Raw genomic sequence first — 20,755 nt, 5'->3', positions numbered from 1 at the left:
GTCTATAGTCTAGTCTATAGTCTAGTCTATAGTCTAGTCTATAGTCTAGTCTATAGTCTAGTCTATAGTCTAGTCTAAAGTCTAGTCTATAGTCTAGTCTAAAGTCTATTCTATAGTCTATAGTCTATTCTATAGTGTATTCTATAGTATAGTCTAGTCTCTAATCTAGTCTATAGTCTAGTCTATAGTCTAGTATATACTCTGGTATATAGTCTAGTCTTTATTCTAGTCTATAGTCTAATCTATAGTTTAGTCTATATGCTAGTCTATAATCTAGTCTATAGTCTGATATACAGTCTAATATATACTGTAGTCTTTAGTCTATAGTTTAGTATACAGTCTGTCTATAGTCTAGCTTATAGTTTGGTCTATAGAGTATATTTTTCCATGTCCGATGTTTAATTCTCTAGTCTGTCAGACCGGAGATCGTTGCTTTAATACGCAGTAAACACGCTTGAAAGAGATTATTTCCTCTTTGAAGTTAGTTTGTTCGCTCGTTCCGGAAATCACTTTAAATTTGCTTATGGAGTAAGTTTATATAGTATAGAAAAAATTCCTACTGGTTTTTTATCGTATGGAAAATAAAATTTTGCAAATTTGTTGACCTTAGGGTATTAACAGTTTTTAATTTGGTGTTCTTATAAATTTATAAGAACAAAGTAAAATCAATACAATGTTTTTATTTGTACAACAACGTATGTGAAACATTATTTATTTAATATTTATCATACGTATTGGATGATAAAGTAGAAAACATTTGTGAATTATTGAGAAATCATCACATAGTAAATATTACGATAAATTTATGGTGAAAAATTTATAAATAAATATTTGTATTGGATTTTCTAGGAAAAACTTTACGAAACTATTTATGACATTAATTTTACTTTTAAAAGAATGTATATTTCATAAATATTTTAATAAATTTACGGACATTTTTACAAATATTTATGGAATATTTTACAAATAGCTAGTAAAAAAAGTTATGTTTCTTAAAATTTGTAAAGCAGTATAATGGATTATTTTTTAATAAAACTAAATATTAAATTTTGAGTTTCAAATCTAATAATGTTAGAATTATTAATGAATATCTTTTTCTTAGTTCTCCTTCTTTTTCTTAACACATCCCTGTTACATTACTTCTTAAAATTATCTGATTATTTGCCTTAAGAGAATCACTTCAATATAATACAGAAACAACAATAATTGTAACCGTAAAAAGACATTAAAAATCCTTCATTAAAATATGAATTCAAAAGAAAATGCAAAAAAGAAACAGCAATGCCAGAATTATGTTTAAAATAAAAAATTAAATTTACTTGTTGGCATGCAGATTTTATTTTGGATGTTAGTTTTGTACATACATACATACATATTTTCATTATTTTACTGATTCAGTTAATGGAAATGATGTACTCTGTTTGAGTTTTTTTTAAAGAAACCACAAAAATTCAAATGAAGTGTCTAAAACAAATGCATTAAATGTGGATGAAATAAGTAATGCAGTGTATATGTGTATGTACATATGTGTGGGAAGTGAATAATGAAAAAGAATATGTAAATGTTGTAATTCATGTAAAATTGGCAGTAAGTTGGCAAGATTTTACGGATAGTAAAACATTTGCTAAAGCAGAGAAGAGAGAAATATGACTTGAAACAATTATGACGTAAATATTAACCTTTAAAACGTTAAAAGGGTAAAATAAAAGAATTCAACAATAATTTAAAATTATTTTAGGAAACTATATAACATTAATTTGAATATTGAATATATTTATATAAATGTCCTTAGAGAATTTCTTAATCCATTTATAGGTTAATTTAACTTTTAGCTTACATCAGTTTATGAAAATAATAATAAAAAAAGTCTCTCATTTATATTCCTCAAGTATTTGGTGCAATTTATCTAAACACTTGTGGTCATAAATTATTGACACCAACCATTCATTATGGGTTATTTGATTGTCAAATTTGCCTTTTTGTAAGAAACACATATATGTATATTCACTGAAGAAATTAAAATAGAAGAAAAGGGAGAAAAAATATTTAAATGAAAATAACAAATGTGTGGGCATCTACAGTTACGTTTGCTACAACTTGTCTATAGACATGTGTATAAAGGGTGAAACATTTATGAGTTTAAATATTAGAAAACTGAGAGTATAAAACTTTCAAAATCATTTGAGAAGACACTTTCTTTTTTCTTATAAATTTGTTAATTTTAGTATAATAAAATAATTTGCATAATGTTGATCATTAATAATTAATAATAATAGGGTCATAGTACTTTTCATAAAAAATATATCAAATTGATGTGTCACCCTTTATGTTTAATATATTAAAAAAAAAACACTCAAATCCCACAGTATAATTTGTGTGCACTTAATGGTTAAATATATAGTTTGTCTTTTTTTCAGAATTGTTGTTTTTGTTTAAACTTTTATAATGATAAAATAAATTATTACAAAACATTATCATCAGGAGAATTTATGACCAACTTGTTTGTAATTTAATTATTTTAAAATAAGAATATCAAATGAATAATGTTTTGTATATAAAAGTGTCACGTTTAAAGCATTTGCAGTTTAAAATGTTTATTTCAAATTAAAACTTTGTAAGAGAATTAAAGCGAACTAGAGACTATGGTCTGGACTCTTTTTAATTCACAGTTTTGTAGTTGAGTCAATTATGAACAGAAGTCTTTAGAAACTTTGATTTTATTTGCTTCAGGATTTGATCATTAAACAAACATCACAGAAAAAGTTGATTTTCACTAAACTATCTGATTTTGCATTATAAGCTTTTAGAAAATTTTAAAGAAACTGTTTTGTATAGAAAAAGTTTTATCAAAAATATTTTTTAAAGCTTTTACCAGGAAGCTTTTTTTTTATAGAAAAGTTCTTACCAAAAACTTTTATATAGGAAATATTTCTTCAAAAAGCTATTCATAAATTTCTCCAGAAAGATTTTTAATATCAAATAAGCTTTTGCTAGTAAAAGTTTTACTAAGAGAAGCTTTTAACAGAAACATTTTTGTTAAAAAAGCTTTCATCATAAATATTTTCATAAAAAGAAGCTTTTACCAGTTAATATGAAAAATAGTTTTACATTGAAAAGCTTTTCAGTATGGATTCATTATCTACAAAAAAGCTTTTTTTAGAGAAACTTTCATATATAAATTTTTTATATATGCAGGAAAGCTTAATCCAACTTTTACAAAGTTGGAAAAGCTTTCATCATAAATATTTTCATAAAAAGAAGCTTTTACCAGTTAATATGAAAAATAGTTTTACATTGAAAAGCTTTTCAGTATGGATTCATTATCTACAAAAAAGCTTTTTTTAGAGAAACTTTCATATATAAATTTTTTATATATGCAGGAAAGCTTAATCCAACTTTTACAAAGTCAATATCACTAAAAACAGTTTAGCTCAAAAACTACAAGTTTTTGCTTTTTTCACTTTTGACTTTCAATGTTTTCTTTATTTTACCTTTCAAATTGAGTAAATTCAAAACTATATTTTAGCAAAAACTAATACATCACAAGTGACCTCTTTTTTTTAGTAGATGTTGAGGCGACATATGCACAAACATGCCACCACTATATGGTGACATAATATGGTTTTGCAGTATTCAAAAGAATTTTCTCTACGAAGGAACAAATTTTGAAAAAAAAATGTATAAATTCAAATCAATGAATTTACTGTATGACACTCTACTGACACTATTTTTGAATTTATTTCCTCTTTGTATTTGAATATGTGAGTGTCTGTGTGTGTGGGGGGTTTTTAAGTTAAAATTTGTTCTCACCAGAAACAGAAGCAGCATTATTTTTGTCATTGTCATCAACAACAAAACTGCCATCATGATTGTTGCTGCTGGATAAAGGGTTTAGTTATCGTTGGCAACAGAAAGTGTTTGTGACAATAACAACAACAGCAAATTTATTGTTGCCATTGTCACAAAATTTATTTTTACAATGAACATGCAAAAGGCGTTTTTTATTATTATTTGTTGTTTTTTTTTGTTCCTTTCAAATGAGATTTTACTAAATTTTTTGCTTGTTTTTTATTGTTGTATTAACACACATACTCACTTACCCACCACTGACTGTTGAATATTTGTAGTATTGTATTGAATGAAAAGCTTTAAGCTGTTTTTAACTCTGTCTCTTAATTTTGATAAGAATCTACCACAAGTTTTAAAATTTTCAAGAATTGTTATCTTAATCTGTTTTTGAATAATAGTTTGAGTAATAGTTTTAAATGTTGAAAGAGTTTTGTAAAACAACAATGACATTTGCTTGAAAATAAGGATTTATTAGTGAAAAATTTATTCGTAGCATTTTTAGAGTTTTTGCAACAAAATTGCGGTGGATATTCTAAATTTTTTTATTAAATATTAAACATTTTTAATATTTCTCACTGAGATTAAATACCCAGTTCCCTCTTGAACTCAAAGAACATTTAACAATAGCTGGAATAATTGCTTTGGCCACCTAGGTTAATAGGCTAGTAAAAGTTTTCGCAGAATCAATGAGAAAACATGTTTTAATTAATTTTTCTTAAGAAACTCCCTAAACGTGAGCCCAGACAACCAACAACAATAACATGACAACAAAATCAAACTAAATATTTGCTGCCAAAAAAAGTTTTGCCATCTAATTAATTGAGTTGAATGAGTTTTGTTAATTTCAATTTGTTAAATATTTCTTAAATATTCGTTGTTGCTGGGAAGGGGAGGGGAGAAGATCTTTGGCTTTTATTATTGTGTAGCAAAAAAAGCAAACAAAATGATGGTTGGCTTTAAGCAGCAGGTATTGTAAATGAAGTATTTTCCACCATTTAAGATTAAAAGTGATAAACAGTGTGTGTTTGTGTTTAAAATATTAATGCTGGTGGTATTTACCTCAGTTATTCATGCACAAGATGCTGTATGAAATCTGTGGTCGAACCACAAATTGTGGCAAGAAACCACAACAGTCAACCGTTTGTGTAATAAGTGAGTTATAGTTTGTTGGTATGTATTTGTGTGTGGAGTGCTTGGTTGGCTGGTTAAAAGAGAAACTTTTACTATTTTGCCACACAATTTGTTACAATTTTTGGTACCTGAACCAAAAAGTGTGTTTTAAACCACAAAAAAAAAAAACTTTTTGTTTGTAACAAAATTCATAATAATGATGAATATTAATTATGTTTGTGGGACACAAAGAAGTTAAATAAAATAGCTCAGAAACAAGTGCTTGTTTGTAGATCTTTAATGAAAATTCCTTTCAATTATATTTGAATTTCTGCACAATCAGTTAATTTCTTTGTGTTTTTAGTTTAATTTGATTGAATTACTTCACTTTAGTTGTCATTTCAAGTCTTTTTGCTTTCTTTAATATTTGGTGTTTTATGGTCTTTTATTTTAAAACTTCGAGCTTTTATTTTTAAACTTTGAAATTTCTTTTGAAACTAGTATGTGTGTTTGATGTACATTCCTTTTGGCACTTTGAAATCAAACTGAAAGAAAGCGGAAATTAACAATTAATTTAGACAGTTGTCTGGCATTGATTAGATATTACTTTTGTTGTTATCAGGCGCAGATTCAAGGGGTTGGAAAAAGGGAAATTCCCCCCCCACAAAAAACCAAAAATGTTTCATACAACATATAAAAATTAGGAAAAAAAGAAATTAACATAAATAACGTAATAAAATTACAACCCCCTCAAACGCTTGAGCTAGATCCTCTCCTGGTTGTTATTAAAGCTTTTTAAATATAATATAATTTTTGGATTATCAAGATTGTTACTTTTAATTTAATAATTTGTTCAATATATGTTAAAAATAAAATGAATTAACTCCATATCTGATTAGGTTGAAAAATTTTTAATATATGTACTTTACTATTTAAATTGGAGTTTTTTTTTAAATATGATTTCATAACAAAGCTTTTTATATAGAAAAGCTTTAATATAAAAATTTTATAGTTTAAAAGCTTTTGAAGAACGATTTTTAATAAAAGCCGTTTATATATAATTTATAAATGCATTTCGAAAAAAAATATTTTTTTGTTTAATGTACTACAAAATAACTATATATTAATTAGAAATTTACTTGGTGTATAAATTTTAATCGGCTCTTAAACATACTCTACTCATGATCAGGTATGATACCCATCCATACATCTTAAGTTGAAATATAAATTGAAGTATACATATGTATAAACATAAGCATCATGTTAATGTCAATGATTATTAATGTCTCAATTAAGTTTACAACTAGCTGCAATATACCGGATGTCATTTGTCAGATTAAAACTAAGAGCAAATTATCGGTGATTAAAGTCAAACAAAAAATTACATTGATTACAAACATATCAAGAATATCTTACATTTTAATTTATTTTTGGATCGAGAACCAAGTCCAATAGAAAATTCATAAATAAATAATTTTAAATTTAATTTATGGTCTATATGAAAAAGAATAAAAAAAGCGTCATAATAAATTCATTATCGACATATAAATTATTAGCAAATATTGCCACAGGCCGTTTGTCAATACAAATATGATAATTTATCATGATCAGGTATTAGCTAAAGGACCATTAATACAACGCATCATAAAGCCCACGTTGCATCGCCAGAACACACATTATAATAAATGTACTTACGTGTGAATGATTTCTTGTAAATTCTCACAAATGTATGCGTACGTGTTGTAAATTTGTATATTAATTAATGTGTTGGTAATTTTATAACTGTTTACAATATATAATTTTGCATGAAACTCTTGTTTTTCTAATCAAAATCAAATTAATTACAACAACTGGACTATAAAACATTTACTTATGTAGGTTTTGATTTTTTTATAATGTGTTTCTGTGTACTATTTACACATGTGTGCGTAATTAATTACACACTGGACAAAACATAAAAAAACATTAAAATTTATGGTTAAGTCCTTAAGTGGAAATTTAACAGCACAAGGATGTTTTGAAGAAAAGAAAATGCAAATAAATCATGTCCTTAAATGGATTTACTTTATTAAATAGAATTTTTGTTTATTGGGTGAGCGCTTTTGAGAAAATTTATTTCCTTAAAGGCTTACATTTTTATATAGAAATCATTTTAATAGAAAGTTTTTTATAAAGAAAAGCTTTGTATATAGAAAAGTTTTTAGTAGAAAGCTTTTAATAGAAAGGCTTTCTGGAGAGGCTTTCTTCAGAAAGCTTTTAGAGAAAAACGTTCACAAGAGAATTATTCATAATAAAATATTTACATAGAAATGCTTTTAGCACGAAATCTTCATACGGAGAGCATTTTTATGGAAAAGCTTTTATTTGAAAGCTTTTAGAAACGCTTTTATTTGAAAGCTTTTAGAAAAGCTTTTATCTGAAATCTTTTAGAAATGCTTTTTCTATTGAAAAGTTTTAAATAAAAGCTTTTGCTTATGAGAGCTTTCAAATAATTTTCTTCTGTTAAAGCTATAAAATTTAAGCTTTTTCTATGGTCAAATTACCAAATTGTAAGGATATTTGTACTTTCATAAAAGTGCTCTCATCATAATGTTTTGTAATATATTAGTTGACCAATCGATACATTGAATATGAATATGTGAAAACAAATAATTTTCCTACCCAAGGATTTGTTTATTACAGTTAAGCACTGATTTCAATAGATACTTAACTCATTCCCAAATGATTTTAATCGTGAGTCATAAATATTGCTCATGTAATGACCTTTTTTTGTAGTTGGCCTTTTATTCAAATGTTTGCAATTGGCGCTTTTATTACTAAATAATCTCGGGTAAAAGAATTCAAAGGAAAAGGCAGACACACAGAATGGAAGAGAGAGTGAGAAATATAATGTAAAATGTTAAAGATGAATTGAAATATTTTATAACCATCATAGATTAATACTTACCACATGACGCTCAGCCAAAAAAAATACTTGTAATGCTAGGGTAACATTTAGATGTTGCAGATATTTGGGTTTTTGTTGTTATTGTAATGAAAAACTGTTGTAAGCAACAGTAGTTGCTGTCAGTGGTAGTTAGTAGTGCCTTAATTTTTAATCCTACAGTATAGTCTGTATGTTTTTTTACAAGTGTTTGAGTATGTGTAAGTTGAAGCTTTTTAATCCCTAGTGTTGTAAGTTGTTGTATGTAGTTTGTTTTTAGCAAAAAATTCTCTGCAAACTTGCTTTTGGCTGTCATCATTTATCAAATTTAATTACTCGTTTATAAGTAGTTTCACTACTATTTTTAGCCACAGTTGTCGCTAGTTGCTGCAAGTAATTTTGCCAGCAAACTCTTGAGTTCTAGAGTAAAAATGGGGAAAAGAAGAGTATGAACTGAAAAAACACACATTTTACAAGTACACGTAAAAGTACATGAATAGTACTCATGTTATAAACCGGCATGTAGTTATTGTGGTTATTTGGCGCGGAAAATGTTTTTAAATCTGTAATTCACTTAAATATGTCCGTCTTTCCAGCACGCTTCAGTATTCTGTTCAGTTTGTCTGAGGGTTTAAGTTTTTAATCTTTTTATGCTACAAATGGGTTAAAGTTCATGGTTTTCTGTTTTCATTCAATTTTTTTATATTTTTTAATATTTTACATTTGCTGGCTTGTTTTTAAGGCCTAGGGAATTTCTCTTAAATTAAAAGGTAAAATTTCATAAAATTAAGCAAATTTAGTTGAAAAATATTATCTTATGTAGAAAATATATTGATATAGTTTTAAGGCCCTATAAAATACAATATATGTATATGTATATAGTAATGTATTTTTATATATAAAACTAATTTCCGTATTTATATTTAAGAACAACACAAAAAACATCAAACTTATCTTAAATCGGAAAAGGAACAATGTTGTAATTTAAAAAAAAAAACATAAACAATACTTAAATATCTGGTTTACAATCTCACAAACACATATTCACTAGCAATATCTGCATATACATATGTATAAAACATACATGAAAATGTCCTGCAAAAATGTAAGTAAAAGGACATTAAATAAAAACAAATACAAACAACAATAATTCACATATATACAAATTTATTGGTATTTTCTAATATATATAGATACACATATACATACAAATAGAGTATGTAGAACACCACAGCAAGTGAGAGAGTGTTTACACTAGTTTGTAATACTTTACACTTTGTTCTCTAAAAATGCCAATATTTAATATAAGTTGTTTTTTTTATAATTTACACTCACATAAGCACAATACTTCACAGCTAAAAGTTTCATAAAATATTTAAATAATCCACTTATACAATTTACTCATACATTTTTATCCAGTTATGTATATTTACACACTCCTATACAAACATACATTTACCCAAGTATTTGCCAAGATAAACAGTTTTACCCTGTCACAAAACTTTTTCTTTTTGAATAATATTTTTTAGAAAATCTGAATATATTTTATTTATCTTTATAATAAAGTAGAAATGGTAAGAAAAATACATGAAAAAAGAAATATATTCTTTAAATGTTTGTTTTACTGTTTTTAAGTATTTTACCAATAATTTTTGTGTTCATTTTACACACTTAAGTGTATTTTGTCTGTATGCTTGTGTATGTATTTGTCAATGTTCTTCGACATAAATATGATTTATAATTTTGATTGCTTTAAATCTGAACGATACCTCAGGGTAAAATTTATTAAAAATAAGGAAATAAGAAAATATGAAGAAATGCCGGAGATGTAAAAATTAAGATTTTAAAATAAGTCTTAGGTAAAGTTGTATATATTTAAGTTTTAAGTAAGAATATGTAGTTTTTACTACTTTTAATTGTTATTGTTTTCGATTTATAAACAATTAAAAGTATTAAAAGCTTCATATTCTTACCTAAAAAAGCTTTTCTTTACAAAAAGTAAATATTTAAATAGAAAAGCTTTTACATGAAAACTTTCACTAGAATATTTTGTAAAAAAATGCTTTCACAAAAGAGTTTTAATGTGGAAAACAATCTTCTACATATAAAAACTTCAACGCTGAAGCACTTTTTACAGAAACTATCTTATTTACTTAAAGAAACGGCTTTTTATATGTAAAAGCTTTCAAAGGCAAGCTTCCTTATAAATAACAACTTTCATTTTTAAGCTTTTTATACTTAAAAGCTTTCATATTTAAGCTTATTTATACATAAAAGCTTTAATATTTAAGCTTTTTTATATAGAAACATTTTCAGTGAAAGCTTTTTTTATACAAGTTTTTTTTTTTAAATAAAAATAATTTTATTTTTTATATTTTCCAAAGAAAAGCTTTTTGATATACAAACATCTTTAATAAGGAACTTTGTGTGTGGAAAAGCTTTCAACAGAATGCTTTAAAAGGAAAGTGTTTAATGCAAAGCTTTGTGTATTAAAATATTTCAAAAGAAAGCTTTTATATTCTAAACACAGTCTTTATAACATTTTGGCAGCATATATTATAAATAGGTAAATAGAGATTACCACCATATTGACAATGCATGGAATAAGTATTTAGCAATGCATCTGTATTGGCGTTGTTGTTTTCATATTGCAGCATAACACTACCACAACTATAAGTACTGTTACTGCATAATGCTACTACAGCTATTAGTAACTATAATTGTGTTGCTACTATCATCCAACCAACTATTGCTAGAAGCTGCTACAGCAGTTGTGATGTTGTATTGTTGCCGTAAAAAGTGTTAAAGAGATTTAATGTTGTTTAATGATGTACTGTTACTGCATAATGCTACTACAGCTATTAGTAACTATAATTGTGTTGCTACTATCATCCAACCAACTATTGCTAGAAGCTGCTGCTACAGCAGTTGTGATGTTGTATTGTTGCCGTAAAAAGTGTTAAAGAGATTTAATGTTGTGGCAATGTTGTTAAGTAAACTTTGCATAAAGAATTGGTTTTTAATATTGTTGCCATAAACACACACACTAATAACTGGGGAGAGTAGTAAGAGGATGATGGTATGTATGATGTTGTGGCTGTGGTAGTCTTTTGTTAGTGGCTTAAATCGGGCGGTAGTATCTATACATGTACGTATAACTTAACTATTGCCAACAAGGTAAAAGATATTGCCATTTTACGAACATAAATAATGTTATTAGAAGAGATTATCGATAAATCAAATCATGCAATAATTCTGATTCTTTTTTTCGAATTTTTTCCCCCTCTACATTTTTAGTACGTTGTATGTTTGTAGATGAATATTGAAAAGGTAATTGAAAGTTCATTGAGAGTTGTGGCTGAGGAAGTAAAAAAAAAATCATAAAAATACATAAATATTTATGACCCCAAAATGAAATTTTGCAAATTGAAAATTGTGTTGTTTATTGAGGTGTATGACGGTTAGTGTTTGTGAGAAGTGAGAATAAATAATAATAAATTAATATTTATTGAAAATATAATAAGATTTTAATTTCCCCAGAGATCAGTTCTTAAGAAGTATTTACGGTTGAGTTAGGTTAAGATATAATATTATTTAAAAAAAGAGAACATTGGTAAACTAGTTTTTACTAACTGGAAGGAATTAGTAGAGATATAAGGTATTATTAAACTGCTATTTAATTTAATTCTTAATTTACCAATAGGGGAATAGTCAATCTTCAATAAAATTGCTTGTCAAAATATTGGGTCTATCAAAGTCATAGATATTTTTGTGATCGAATTTCCCTACTGTATTTTTCTTTTGGATAGTGATTCTCAATCTACTTGATTGCTTATTCAATTTAAAATTAATACAATTAAGGTTTAGTACAGTTTTACCAAGTGGTTTTTTTCTCTCTCACTATTGTAACATTAAAATCATTGTTGTCTTTATTGTTGTGTTTGATGCTGTTTGCTATTCAATCTTTAGTCATTCGATATATTTTTAATGCAAAAAAAAGAGGAGGCAATACAAAAAAAGTATAAAAATTCTTTTAATTTAAATATGAAGTGGAATCTATTGATTCCCTCAAGCATGAAACCATTAAATGTTTATTATATGAAATCAGTAAAGCGTATAAATGGCATGTTTGCATGTATGTTTGTACACATATACACACACACACTCAATATACAAATAAAAATGCATATAGAAATGTGTTTTATTGTTGGTTTGTGTGTGTGTGTATAAAATATTGAAAACACATTAAGATCAATACACGACTGTTGTTATACTTTATTTTAAACGGAAGAAAATAACAAATATTATTTATTTGTGGTTAAAAATAAAAGAAAATTGGAAAAACGCTATAAGCTATGAAAACAAGGATATCAATAGAGTAGTTATACTTAAGTTAGCTAGTGCGTGTGTGTGTAAAGAAGAAGAAGAAAATATTTATTTATGTTTAACTCAACGTAATAAATAAATCAAAAATTATTAGCACAATATATCATTTTACAACAAGGTCTTTATTTATTCGTAATATATTTTATAAAGAAACTTTTACAGTTAAATATTGAATTTTGAAGATAATTTAACATTCATTGTTAGTTACTAATGGTATTGTTGTTATTTAAATATTAAGTGTAATTTTGTAATTTATATGCAGTTAAGAAAAATGTGTTAATTTTGATTTATATAATTTACTTTTTTTTGGTAAACTTAATTTTAAAAAGTATTTTTCTATTTAGTCTGAAAGAAAATGTTTATAATCTTTACTTTCATGAGTAATAAGTTTGCCATTTGCGAAGACTTTAACAAACATATGAATGGATGGTCCGACAGACATACACACATACATCAAGTCCTAATATATAGCGAATTCGACAAAGCTGGCCATGTCTGTGTGTCTATCTGTCTGTCTGCCTGTTATGTCCCCCGGGGGCATAATGCCTTGTTGAAATTTCCATCTTGGTTATTGCAATATCCCGGTGAAAAAGGTGCTACCAATACTTCTAATCTAGCGAGACTATAAACTAGTATTGATCAAATGTATCCTTGGCATTTTTCTTGTCTGTCTGTATGTCTGTCTGTCCGTCTGTATTTTTGAATTAAAAAATCAATTCTTCTTCTTAGCTTCGACTAAGAAAATTTCATTACAATACCTCTACAATTTCAAAAAATAGTTATATATTTCCAAAATGAAACGTTTCCTAACCACTGTATCATGTTGCATTAACATGAATTTTTTTTACGAAATATCCTCTTAAGTAACTTTTGATAGAAATAAAGTTAAAAAATCATATCATATTACATATTTGTTGAATATTTATTAAAATTTCTATTAAATAGAAATAAGCTTTATTACTGACTCTTGCAAAACCATATGGATTTTTGCATGAAAAAATTTACATTTTCTAAAAATAACTCTAAAACACAAAAACATATAAAAATTATTCCACTCCTACAAGCATGAGAAAACATATTGAAAACGGAAAAACTAAACAGAATTCTAAAAAGATTATATTTTATTACATAATAATTGAAGGGTTATGAGCAGGCTTTTCGTCAGTTACAAAATTATTATCCTTTTTTTAAACACACACAAAAAATTGCAATAATAATATAAATAAATTATTTTTTTTAAACAATTTCAAGGTTTTAGTGATTGTTAGTATATGTGCCATTTCCTTTTACATAATTCGGCTTGCAAATGATAAAATATTTGTTGAAAAGATACCATTTTTTTTGTTGATTTTTACAATTTTATCTAAAACTTGTATTTTTTGCACTTTGTATTCGTCTTACAAATTGTTAAAAGAAAATATAAAGAGCTGGCTAAAGAAAAAGTAAATGGAAGAGTAGTAAACAAGCCTTGTTAGTATAGAAAATCTTAGTTTAGTAGTATTAGTGCGAAAACAAACTCATGAAGAGCAAAAGAAAATATCAAGGAAAAAAAGTAATAAAGAGATAAGCTACTCAGGATTATAAACAGATTTTCTACATTTCAATATTTTCTTCTATTTTTGTGGATTTTTCTTTCTAATAGAAACTAAAGGGGATAACAAATAGAGATGTTATTTTAATTGACTTTCTTATAAGACCACAAAATTTACTTTAATGGAAGGAAACTCTTAAATACTAGATGAATTGTCTATATATGTATGCAGATCATATTATAAAGTCTGTTCTATACAAAGAATTTATAAACACATTGCTTACTTTATCTTTTTAATGATAAAGAAAATTTTGTAACTAGTGATTATTTTTTGTAAAATGTAAAATATTTTGTTGATTTTTTTACTAACAACATAAGTTAAAAAGTACTTTTCTCTTTTCTGAAGAAAATTGTTTCTGATAAAATCTTAAACGCAAACTGTATCAAAGTTTTTTTATTTTATAGTTAAAGTGCTTGGGTATATCTATAGGATTTCTTTCTTAAATTAATTCATATCTTTAATCTGTTAAGTTGTTAAAAAAAAGAAAATAAAAATTCTATTTAAATCGTTTAGTTTACTTTTCTCTTTTGCATGAATATGTAAAATATAAATTCTTAAAAGTGTCATTGATCAACTACATATGGAAAATAAGTTAGAGACATGTATTCGGTTATGCTGAATCTTATAGAGCACTTCACTTAATTAATTTTTATTTTAACTCTTAATAATTTTATTAAATTATTATTTTTTAAATATTTGCATCATTCATATTCTTCCATCCCTCTATATAAGTCCGATACAAGTTTTTGATCTCGCAGATATCTGGGGTATTCAGAAAATTTATTTCATTCATGCAGATAAACGGTCTAATCGACACCGCTATCTATAAAGATCCATATAGGTCATAGCATCTGCAAATTATATTATGAAAATAACAAAGAGATTGACAAACTCATATTATCCATCTCACAAATGTGAAGGTTATAAAAAGTTAAACATTTCAGACACTACTTAAGTAAAGTCACAAAGAAAAAAAAAATTAAATGTTTTTCTAAACTTTTTGCTTTCAAATGAAACTGATTTCATCTTGATGATCATCTTTATAGATTCGTTTAAATGTAAATACTTTTCATAGACATTTCTTCAAGACATTCCTTTTGCTTCTGCAATAAACAAGTTTTTTTTATTTTATTTATATCACTTTACCATGTCTTTGAATAATTCTTTAGAATTTTATGTTTATAGATTTCTTATACAAAAATATATGATAATTTGACCATGATTTGTTATAGATTTTATATGCACTGTGACTATGAATAATAATCGAATTGCAAATCAAAAATGTCTGATAATATGTGTATGTTTTGAGCTGTTTATTGTCAATATGTTTTGCATTTTATTACTTATTGTTAAGAGAAAATTGTTATTTACATAAATTTGTTTTTTTGTTATGGATAAGTTAACATTTTTTTTTTAAGAAAATGTCATGAAGCAGAAAAATTAACATGAATGAATTGTAAATCGTAAATATTTAGAAAAATTGTTTACACTCTTTACTTATAAGAATAAAGTATGTAGGGTTATAACTTTTATACAATTTTGGCTACAATTTACAGGCTACAACGTAGTGATAGGGTCTAATTTTGGATATAATTGTAAACTGTTTTCTATTTCTCAACTTTTCGTCGTCATGATAAAATTAAATTAGCCTCTAAATTTCACAGTTCAAGGCTTTTTTAAAACATTACATTTTATAAATTTGCATACATTTAGGCGTTGATTACAAAATATCAACGATATTTATGAATAATTGACATGATACTAATATGCATGATCGTTTTATTTTTGTTTGCATGTACTTTAAAAAAATATAAATAAATCCAAAACTATTTAATTAGTTGTACACATGATACATTTCAGCGAGAACACACTAAAACAACATAAAATATTTACATTTAATCCATAAATGCAAGCAAACAAACAAATATATAAAAAACAGAAACACAACTATTTTAATGATCACGAACAACTGCTTTATGAAAATACAGCAATTTAAAATTAATTATTTAAATAATTATTGAAATATTAAATAGCTTATTATAAAAGAAAAAATATTTAAATCTTTAAGGAAACATTTGCAAAGCAATAAACATTTTAAACATTAAGTAATACTAAAATATATTGAACTCAATAGACATTTTACACAGTCTTTCCACATTTAAAACATTTGCATTTCTTAAGTATTTTAAGTGCTTGTTTGCTGGAAGAAAGAATTTTTACATTCACCTATATATGTAAAAATACGTTTGCCTCTAGTTTTATTGCTTTTTGTCACTTATATTTTTCTTATTTTTATTGTTAAGACTTAAGTAGAATGTTATTTCTATATATTTTCTTTTGCAAAAAATGCAATAAATGTGCAAATGACAGGATATGTTTTTGTTAATGTTTGCATGAATATGTTTTAGTGACACTTGCAAGGTAAACTACTTAATATGGTTGTTGATGATGATTTTCAAACGTTATGTAAAGGTTAAACATGTCTGCTGCTTAAGTTTAAAGATATTCTATAAGAACAAGAGAAATTGTTTTAATATATTTTATAATTTAATGATATTTTAAATAATTTTTCATATCCATCTATTTTATAGTAATACATGGGCGTATACTTAATATTGAATATACTTGTTGAAACTCATACGTACTGAAACACTGTTAAACCACATTTGTTTTGTTGTTATTAGAATTTTTAAGCTTAGGTTTTACTTAACACTTATTTCATTTTACATAACTTTTTCTATAGAAATTATTTCATCATTGAAATTATTCTTAAATAAACTTTAAATTAATTAAACTTTTTCTGCTAACATTTACCAAGTTTTTAGTTAACCAACTTTTTCTTGCACATTTTTTTTTCACAATTTTGTTCATTTACTTCCTTTCGCCAATCAATACAATATATGATATGAAGAAAAATATGAAATAAAAAAAAACTAAATAATAACTTTTACGATCATCAGCAGAAAAAAGTTAAACAAAAATAATAAAAAATAGAATGAAACTAATTGACATAGTTATTGACACTTAAGGTTAATGGCAAAAATGAATTCAAAGTTTTTACAACAGGATGTTTAATTGAAAATTTGTTATTTTTTCTGTTCGACTATAGTTTGAAAAATATTTGAAGCGAAAAATTAAGGTGGCAAGGAGGATGAAGTTGATAAAGTTAGATTTTTGCATTAAATAGCTATAGTTAAAGTTTTAAATTGTAAAAATGAGTAATAGGAAATCATAAACAATTTAAATGTTTAATTCCACAATTAAATTTTTGCAATAAAGTCAATCCATAAATTAAAAAAATTTGTAATTTACATTAATTTTTAGTTTGCATGATAAAAACATTTTAACAGTAAATGCCTTATCTGAATAGCAATTGTATATGTATATGAACTAATACTATTACTTATCTTGACACCTAGACTTCAACAATAAACAGGAAACATTGGTGTCATGTTTTGTTTCCAAAATCATCTTTTCGATTTCACTCCTAGTTGTTTGCATTCAATTCAGGTTTGAACTTTAACAAAGTTATTTTCAAAAAAAGGAGTTTTCAACTTTAAAAGACATATAATTGGATTTTATTGTTGTTTTTGCTGCAAGTATGTTTTAAAACTCTGTCAAATGTTTTTACAATTGTGGTTTTTGTAAGTATTTTCTGTGTTCATGGTATACCTATACATGTAAAATATATTATAGAGACAACATTAAGATTTTGTGTATTGTGTTTGGGTGTGTGTCTCTGTATGTGTCTCTGTGTAATGTCATGTAAATTGTAATTCAAATATAACACCTGATTTTTGTGTTGTAGTTTCATTTAGAGACAAGAATTTTATAGTATTTAATTTGTAGATTTGTGTTAACTAGAAGGTTTGTGTTAATTTATATGTTTTATTGAGGTTAATGGCAAGCAATTTTAATTAATTACACAGTTGACTGAGAAATTTTGTTTTTAGTGCTAATTCAGGTCACACTTTTGTGATAATGACAAATTTGCTTAGGCGAAATAATTTACGTGTATTGGGATTAAAACAGTAAATAAAGGTTTTCAGCTTTTAGGAGAAATATTAATTTTTTTAAATTAAATAGAGATGTTTAATTTAGTAGAAAACAAATTTCTAGTTGATATTTTAAAGGCAAAAAGTTTTTTGTTTAGTAGAGCAAGATATGTCTTTTGTTTTTAAAGCAAGAGGCTAAAGGTTAACTAAAAGTTTATATATTCCCGCAGCGTTTGAATATTAAAGGTCAATTTTGTATGAAAATCAATTACTTTAGCACATATCCTAGAAACTAGATAAAATGATGAGTAAAGTTTTTCTCATTTGACCTTTAATATATTTTGTAAAGCTTTGTAATACATAATGGTCTTAAACTTTCACCTTTTACGTTCAACTATAATTTATTTAGACTACTGTTGTTTTAATTTGTTTAAATGTCAGCTAATACCATACTTGGAAATATACTGACAGTAAATAATTTTCAAAATTATGTTGAGTTTCTTATTGGAATACATATTTACAAATATTGTCCATCTGTTCAAAACAAGTTTCTAAAGACCCCAGATCAAAATCTTCAATAATTCTATCAGACATGCTTTCGGTTCATAAATAAAGAAGATATGAGCAAAAATACAAAATATTTTAAAATATAGTTTTTTCTCAAATTTAGGTTTGATGCTTGTGAAAAATGTAATTGAAAGTTTTGAAAATACTACTGCACTGCCTAATGATTTTTTATTTTGGTTTCTGATCAACAATAGTCAAACCATAACAATTTAAGTTTGTCCTTACAAATAATGGCTAACTGATTTAAAACTTTACACAATTTTGCAATAAATTTCATATTTATCTATAATAAATAAATTAAATAAAAACATAATAATCTATTACATTTAGCGCTCTATAACAAAGCTTAAAGAAAATTTTAATAAATTTAATTTAAACCAATATTTATTTTAAAATTCAATTTAAAGGGAATTAACTTTAATAAATATGCGATGAACTAAGTATTTACATATCTGTAAATATAAATTACAAAACTTTAATTTATACAAAATTTCTTTGTTTAAATTAACTATTATACAATGTATAGTGGTAAACAGCAATTCGTGTATATAAATATGCATTTTGAATCTATAATATTGTTTGTAAAAGTGTAATTTAAATATAATTATTACTAAATTAATTAAGTTTATTTAGTTTTGTGTGTATTTTAAACTAAATAAATCTAAAAAATTTAGTTCTTTTGTAGGTTTTATAATGTTACGTTTTGTGGTTTTTGTAATTATTTATTTATAATATTTTTCATTTACTTTATAGTTTATCTAGTTTATTTTAATATTAAATTTATTAAAGTGTAATTAATGTGTTTTTTTCAATTTTCATTTATTTACAGAAATATGTAAGCGAACTTTCAATTGTACGAGATTGTGCTACTGAATGTGCTGAAAAAGGTGAGTTTAAAATATTTAAAGATTTTGAAACATTAGAATAGTATTTGGTATTAATGCTATTGTAATTTTTAGAAATGTTGCAGTACTTCTAAATAATTAGATCATATAACTTTCTAGATATATTCATAACAAGTTCTTAGATTAATTAAAATACTAAATAATTGACTACACTTTTTTACTAATCCGTGGAAAGAAAGCCCAAAAGGGCTTTCCTTATATATAGGGAGAGTGTAAACGTCACGCTTACCCTCTATTTACTCTAGCGCTTATTCTTTACCTTTCTCAAGGAATGATTTGTATAAGTACTCTTTATTTAGAATAAATCTAAACTTTGTAGTTATATTTTAGGCTAAATCCTAAACTGATTAGCTTAAAAAAAGTTTAAACTCTTATTTTGATTTTCTGTTCATTTTCAGAAATTTGGGAAACACAAACCTATTGCTGTACTGAAGATGGCTGCAACGGTTCAAACACCATAGAGGCCTCTGCCTATGTTATTATGTTACCCTTGTTTATTTATATAGTCAATGAAATTATGAATATAATCAAACAACAGCGTCGTTAAAATGAAACTTTTTTTACTTTAAATTAAAATACAAATTAAATTTAAATATGTTTTAAACAAACAAAATTTTTAATTTTATTTTCTAAATTTGAACAAAAAAATCTACTTTATAAGGGACCTAAAACAAGAATTTTTATTAATTTATGTTTTAATTTTAGTTTAACTATAATTTGATTTTCTGTTTGTTTTTTTTTTTTAATTTTATTGATTTATTTCGAAAAAAAAAATTTCTTTAAATTTTTAAAACTGAAAAACAAAACAACTTTTTGAACAGTCTTCCCAGCTAATATAAAAAAAAATTCAAGAATGTTATTAAGCAATAGTAAGGCCATGTTAAATGTTTAACAGGCATGCCAGGGTTTAAAATAAAACCAAGTGGAAAACATAACGATAAATAAATTTAGAGAAATTATAATAATAGTAAAAAATCATGAACAAAACAAAAATTCTAAAATTTTATTAACAATTTACAACAAGAAAAATAAATAAGTAAATTATATAAATATAAAGTATTTAATGAAAAATCTAAGCATACATAAAAATATTTAATTCAAAACAAATATATAGATTACAGTCATTACATTAAACAGTGAGTGTCTAATTTTGATTGTTGATTTAAAAGAAATATTTATTAAAAATTTAATTTTAATTTTTAGTTGTTAAAGAGTTTTTTAATTTGATTTTAATTTTGCAATTTCAAATTATTTGCAGTTTTATTTTAGGTCACTCAATGTTTAAAATTGTTATTAAAGTAAATTTGTAACGAAATTTTACATTACATATAAAATCATTTATATTAAAACTTATTCATCAAATAAATACTTTACAACAAACAAATCATTCTGAATTTCAAATTTTAAATATTCAAGGTCTAAATTAAA

At 25.1% G+C, this 20,755-nt stretch overlaps 1 protein-coding gene across 2 annotated transcripts in view; it reads left to right on the top strand.

Moving 5' to 3' along the window:
- LOC111690571 overlaps window positions 1-19,996 on the top strand; it is a 38,859-nt gene extending 18,863 nt beyond the window's left edge. For both annotated transcript variants that reach the window (XM_046949695.1, XM_023453076.2), the window contains 2 exons: window positions 19,252-19,309; window positions 19,726-19,996. In XM_046949695.1, coding sequence (XP_046805651.1) covers window positions 19,252-19,309; window positions 19,726-19,874 — 207 coding nt within the window. In that variant the 3' untranslated portion in view covers window positions 19,875-19,996. The remainder of the gene's footprint in view (window positions 1-19,251; window positions 19,310-19,725) is intronic.
- The last annotated feature ends 759 nt before the right edge of the window (window positions 19,997-20,755 follow it).

The sequence above is a fragment of the Lucilia cuprina genome, chromosome 4, assembly GCF_022045245.1.
Source record: "Lucilia cuprina isolate Lc7/37 chromosome 4, ASM2204524v1, whole genome shotgun sequence".
Classification (NCBI taxonomy): Eukaryota; Metazoa; Arthropoda; class Insecta; order Diptera; family Calliphoridae; genus Lucilia; species Lucilia cuprina.
Note: the sequence above shows the minus strand (reverse complement) of the source record. Positions and strands in the feature narration are given on the sequence as shown.